General features: G+C 44.0%; 1 protein-coding gene across 2 annotated transcripts in view; it reads left to right on the top strand.

Moving 5' to 3' along the window:
* Positions 1-17: 17 nt before the first annotated feature.
* Znf140 (zinc finger protein 140) overlaps positions 18-6,484 on the top strand; it is a 17,603-nt gene continuing 11,136 nt past the window's right edge. For both annotated transcript variants that reach the window (XM_013023023.1, XM_013023022.1), the window contains exons 1-3: positions 18-98; positions 2,436-2,562; positions 3,608-3,703. In XM_013023023.1, the coding sequence (XP_012878477.1) occupies positions 90-98; positions 2,436-2,562; positions 3,608-3,703 (232 nt within the window). In that variant the 5' untranslated portion in view covers positions 18-89. The remainder of the gene's footprint in view (positions 99-2,435; positions 2,563-3,607; positions 3,704-6,484) is intronic.

The raw sequence follows: 6,484 nt of genomic DNA, 5'->3' as shown, positions 1-6,484 counted from the left end.
CCCGCGAGTGGCCGAATCGCGGGCCCGCTGGCGGGTCCGCGGCGCTCTGCCAAGGCCGCCTGACGTCTTCTCCTGCCCCGGACCGAGTCATGGCTCCGGTAAGCGTGCCTTTCCCTCTCGGAAGTGCAGGTTTCGGGAGCTGGGGCCGGCCAGGCGCTCCCCAGAGACCCCTCCCCGAGGGTCGTGGCCCGGCTGCTGCCCGGCCCCTCGCTCCCGGGCTTCGGGCTTGCTTGTTCCCACGCAGCGCTCTTCGCGCCCCACCCGCAGTGTCGGCACCGCTGAAGAACTTCCCAGGGGTGCGTGCGGCCCGGGGCCCGCGGCGCCCGCGTCCCAGACTCCGGGCGGCTCTCCAGAAGCTTGTTTTTAACGGGCTTTCCAGGTTCTTCAAGCTCGTGCCCCAGACTGCCTGGGGATGCAACTGTTGCGGGCAAAAGTTTTGACCTCGCAGGACTCATTTTTCAGACATGACATAAATTTCTTTAGCAAGAAAACCCAAAATATTGGTTGGAATACTGTTAGTGTTTCCCAGAGACCAGTTTCCTTTCTCTGTCCTACCATTTGAATTCTTCTGGAAAATCTAATTTTCACTTCTGCAGGTGTTTAGGAAATCATTTCCTTTGTTATAATTTTTTTTTGGGGTCCGGTCGTGGGCCTGAACTCTGGGCCTGGGCGCTGTCCCTCAGCTCTTTAGCTCAAGGCTAGCGCTCTACCACTTGAGCCACAGCGCCACTTCCACTTTTTTCTTTTTGCTTATGTGGTGCTGAGGAATCGATCCCAGGGCCTTATGCATGCAAGGCAAGCACTCTACCACCGAGCCACCTTCCCAGCCCCAGTTTTTATGCTTTTTTTTTTTTGTCGGTTGTGGGGCTTGAACTCTGGGCCTGGGCACTGTCCCTGCACTCTTCAGCTCAAGGTGAGCATTCTACCACTTCAGCCACAGCGCCATTTCCCTTTGTTATAATTTTTAAGACTGTGAACCATAACTGTGGCACGTCTTATGGGGTTTGCTATTAGTTGGGACATTTTACATTGCTGTTTATTCTTTTCTTTCTTTCTTTCTGTTTTTTGGTGCTGGTACTGGGACTTGAACTCTCCTTGTGAGTACTGTCCCTCCAGCTTTTGTTGGTTAATTGGGAATAAGGGTCTCACAGACATTCCTCCCAGGAACCTTGATCCTCAGATCTCAGCCTGTTGAGTAGCTAGGATTAAAAGTGTGAGCCATGGCACCTGGTTGGTTGTGTGGCTCATTGAAGTGTTCAAAACCATGTTGTGAAGTAGAATTTTGTTTTATTATTTCCAGTAACCCTGAGGCAAAGAGCTTTAGGTTCCATTTGGAGAAACATTATGTTTCTTGAGAAGCATGTGCACTTTATGTATTGTTTGTTGCTCGTCTTTTTTATTGTGATATTTCTAAAATTGTCACTATGATTTGTTGGAGATTGTGTTAGGGTATCATTGCTGATACCCTAATACAGCCAGTTATTACCATAAAGAAATGTTGGCCAAACCATAGACCCATATTAAGGAAGATTGCAATGTTTACTAAACACAATTTGCACTGTTTACTAACTACAAAGGAGTGGTCTCTACTATTCATAAAATGTAAGTTATTAAGAATTTTTCCAGTTATATAGGTGTGCTAGGCAGTTAATAAAATATGCATAATTTTTTAGATTGTTTAATAATTTTTTGTTGTTGTTTGTTTGTTTGGTTTGGTTTGGTTTTTGTAGGTCATGGGGGCTTGAACTCTGGGCCTGGGTGCTGTCTCTCAGCTCTTCAGCTCAAGGCTAGCACTCTACCACTTGAGCCACAGTGCCAGTTCTGGATATTTTATTTATTTTTTGTCTGTCATGGGCTTGAACTCTGGGCCTAGGCGCTGTCCCTGAGCTCTTCAACTCAAGTCAAACTCTCTGGTCATTTCTGGTTTTCAGGTGGTTAATTGGAGATAAGAGTCTCACAGACTTTCCTGCCCAAGCTGGCTTTGAACTGTGATCCTCAGATCTCAGCCTCCTGAGTAGCTAGGATTACAGGTGTGAGCCACCAGCGCCTGGCTAAAATTTATTATTGTGATATTTATTTTCCTTATTTGAAATAAAATATAAATAACAAAATAATATAGAATAAAAAAAGAAGACTTTTCCCAACCAGAACAGGAAGTCTGTGTTGTTCTCATCTATAGTCCTAAGTTGTGAACAACTGCATGTCATTTCTGGGCAAATAATCCATATTCTTTTCTACTTCTCCTCTGTTGTGAAATAGAACAAAACAAAAAACCTAGGATCTTCAGGGTATCAGAATTACTCAGAATTCTGGAAACTCTTATTACCCCCATATCGACACACTGTCTACTTTCCATGGTGAGGCTCTAGTCATTCTTTAATCAAGCATTGTGAGGCATGGGGACTGGTTGTACAGATGCCTGTGTGTTATTTCAGGGTTCAGTGACATTCAGAGATGTGGCCATAGATTTCTCCCAGGAGGAGTGGAAATGGCTTCAGCCTGCTCAGAGAGACTTGTACAGATGTGTGATGCTGGAAAATTATGGCCATCTGGTTTCACTGGGTAAGTATTCCTCATCTCCTTCAAGTCATAATTAGAGCCTTAGTATGGGCCTTTTGAACTCAGAGCCCGTGTGCTGTTCCTGAGCTTTTTTTTGCTCATGGCTAGCACACATTCTCTCTCTCTCTCTCTCTCTCTCTCTCTCTCTCTCTATATATATATATATATATATATATGTTGTTGTTGTTTTGTTGTTGGTTGTGGGGCCTGAACTCTGAGCCTGGGTGCTGTCCCTCAGCTCTTCAGCTCAAGGCTAGCACTCTACCACTGAGCCACCTTCCCAGCCCATTTTTGTTTTTTAATCTTAAGAGCCTCAAGGACTTTCCTGCGCTTAGGCGGGCTTTGAATTGAGGTCTTCAAATCTCCTCCCCAGTAGCCAGTATTACAGACAGAAGGCACTGGTGACCAGTTTAAGTCTTGATTATCTGGCTGAACATTTACAAAGGATATATGAATTTCTTTCTTTCTTTCTTTTTTTTTTTTTTTGTCCGTTGTGGGGCTTGAACTCTGGGCCTGGGTACTATCACTCAGCTCTTTAGCTCAAGACGAGCACTTGTGCCACAGTGCCACTTCCAGCTTTTTCTGTTTATGTGGTGCTGAGGAATCAAACCCAGGGCCTCCTGCATGCAAGGCAAGCACTCTACCATTGAGCCACTCTCCCGGACCCATGAATCTCTTAATCTTATTTTTATTTTTATTTTTTTTATTATTTTTTTTTTTGGGGTCCGGTCGTGGGGCCTGAACTCTGGGCCTGGGCGCTGTCCCTCAGCTCTTCAGCTCAAGGCTAGTGCTCTACCACTTGAGCCACAGCGCCACTTCCGGCTTTTTTCTTTTTGCTTATGTGGTGCTGAGAAATCGAACCCAGGGCCTTGAGCATGCAAGGCAACTGCTCTACCGCTGAGCCACCTTCCCAACCCTTAATCTTATTTTTAAAAGATGGGGAATTAATCTTTGGGGATTTTTCGTACTTCTACTTGTCATTTATTTTAATAGCCTTTCTTAGGATTTAAAGACTGATTTTGAACTCTTTTTCATTTCTTGTAAGCAGGTCTCTGCATTTCTAAGCCAGATGTGGTTTCCTTATTGGAGCAAGGGAAAGAGCCCTGGCTTGGGAAGGGAGGTGTGAACAGAGATCTCTTTTCAGGTAAGTGAAATACAGGCTGAGACGGACAGTTGTTCCTTCCCTGCCACCCCACTCCCACCCCTCACCTTACCTTGAGACTTTTTTTTTTGTTGTTACGGGCTTGAACTTTGGGCCTGAGTGCTATCCCTGAGCTCTTCAGTTCAAGGCGAGTGCTCTACCACTTGAGCCACAGCACCACTTCTGGTTTTCTGGTGGTTTATTGGAGATAAGAATCTCATGGACTTTCCGGCTGAGGCTGGCTTTGAACCATGATCCTCAGATCTCAGCCTCCTGAGTAGCTAGGATTACAGGCGTGAGCCACTGGCGTCCAGCTAAATGTATATTCTTATGAAAGTTCTACAACCTTTATAGTTTGTCAAAGGTTGAATTACAGAAATTGTGCAATATGTGACAAGAGAGACACTTCTTAGCTGCCCTTGGCCTATCCCTAAGCCTGTCTGCCTGTCTTTTTTTTTTTTTAGGTCTGGTCGTGGGGCCTGAACTCTAGATCTGGGCATTGTCCCTCAGCTCTTCAGCTCAAGGCTAGCGCTCTACCACTTGAGCCACAGTGCCACTTCCGGCTTTTTTCCTTTTGCTTATTTGGTGCTGAGGAATTGAACCCAGGGCCTCGTCCATGCAAGGCAAGCGCTCTACCACTGAGCCACCTTCCTAGCCCCAAGTCTGCCTGTCTTGATAATTGTGTATGACCCTTAATGATGTTCTTTATATCTAAATGGTCCTTGGCAGAAAATAGACTTCCCATCCCTGTAGAAGTATAGAACCTTTAGAAAGCAGTCCTGGTAGTTGGGGGTCTGTGGCTCACACCTGTAATCCTAGCTACTCTGGAGGCAGAGATCTCAGTATGGCGGTTCAAAGTCAGCCCAGGCAGGAAAGTCAGTGAGACTCTTATCTCCAATTAAACACCAGAAAATTGGAAGTGGTGCTGTGGCTCAAGTGATAGAGTACTCACCTTGCGCTGAAGAGCTCTAGGACAGCGGCCAGGCCCAGATTTCAAGCCCCATGACTGACCACCCCTCCAAAAAAAATTCAGTCCTGGTGAGATAAAGGGAGAATCTAAAAGACAGTAACTTATAATTGCTGATGAAGGAGCAAGAGATAGGTTCTCCAAAAAAACTGAGCTCTAAGTTGGGTGCTGGTGACTCATGCCTATAATTGTAGCTGTTAAGGAGGCTCAGATCTGAGAATTGTGGTTAGAAGCTAAGCCCAGTCAGGAAAGTTTGTAAGACTCTTTATCTTCATAAACCATCAAATACCTGGAAGTAGAGCTGTGGCTCGAGTGGTAGAGTGATAGCCTTGAGTAGAAAAAGCTAAAGGACAGCACACAGACACTGAGTTCAAGCTCCAGTACCAGGACAAAAAAGAAAAAAAAACAACAAAAACTTTGGGCTCTTGCTATAGGGAAAGTGATGGTAATTAATAAAACATAGTAAAGAGACCACTAGAAAAAGTAGAGGAGGACATAGGAAAAATGTATTGAAGTGGGCTGATGTAATGATATTGAACAAGTAAAGGGAGGCTTCATTGAAGTATGAGTTAAAGAAGATAAATGTTCTTTTCTAAATTAAAGAATAATAAACCATGCTGGGCATGGTGGTATAGACCTTTCATTTGGAAGGGCAGAGGCAAGAGGATTGCACCAAGTTCAAGGTTAGGCTGGGCTGCAATATTAGACCCTATCTCAAACAAGAGCAATGCATGTACATAGAAGAGACTTGAGGGAAAAAGAAATCAGACAAGTTGCTCCCAATATCACTACTTCAGCATATCTTACAATTTTTGCATTCTTTCCAGTATCCCTTTTTCTAATTTTTAAAATTGTGGAATATCAAACAGCAATAATGCATAAGCATAAATGTACAGTCTAACATTTTCACAAATATCTTTGTGACCAAGATCACTAAACAGAGCACTGCCAGGCCATTGATAGCTTTCTTTCTGTTTTTTTTTTTTTTTCTTTTCTTTTTTTTTGGTTGGTCCTGGGGCTTGAACTCGGCTTGGACGCTGTCTGTGCGCTCTTCAGCTCAAGGTGAGCACTCTACCGACCATTGATAGCTTTCTGTGTGCACATTGTAGTCCCTGTTATCCTTTTTTCTTTTTCCCTGTTATCCTTTTGTGTGTGTGTGTGCCAGTACGGGGACATGAACTCAGTCTGGGCTTTCTCCGTGAGCTTCTTTTGCTCAGTGCTAGTGTTCTAGCATTTGAGCCACAACTTCACTTGTAGCTGTTTTTGGAAGTTAATTGGAGGTTAAAGTCTTAACGACTTTTCTTCTCTCACTGGCTTTGAACTGTGAGCCTCAATTCTCAGCCTCTTGAGTAGCCACTAGCACCCAAGTAACGTCCTTTAATCAAATTACTTAGGACCAGATTTTGACTTTTTTGTTGTTGTTGTTATATTTGGGTAAACTTTAAAAAAAACATTTTAGTATCCTTAATTCCAAATCCAAAATTTGAAAATGCTCCAATATCTGAAACTTTTTCAGTTTCATTAGATCTCCCCCCCATCCACTCTGTCTTGCTGTTTGCCTAACCAGCCTCAAATTTTGCCCAGGTTAGCCTTAAATTCTTCCTTGGTCTTTCTGCTTCAGCCTCCCCTAGTGCTAGGATTACTGCTGTGTACTAAGATTCCTGCTTTTATGTGTGTGTGTGTTTGTGTGTAGGCACATGTGCATTACATTACATTTACATTAGGGATGCTCAACATACAGTAACCTCCTTTGACTTCTTATGATTTCATCAGATGTTTGTGTCTGTTTACTGTGGTTTATTATTTATTTATTTAGG

The sequence above is a fragment of the Dipodomys ordii genome, unplaced genomic scaffold (genome assembly GCF_000151885.1).
Source record: "Dipodomys ordii isolate 6190 unplaced genomic scaffold, Dord_2.0 Scaffold66, whole genome shotgun sequence".
In the NCBI taxonomy this organism is placed as follows: Eukaryota; Metazoa; Chordata; class Mammalia; order Rodentia; family Heteromyidae; genus Dipodomys; species Dipodomys ordii.
This window is presented reverse-complemented; position numbering and strand designations above follow the sequence as displayed.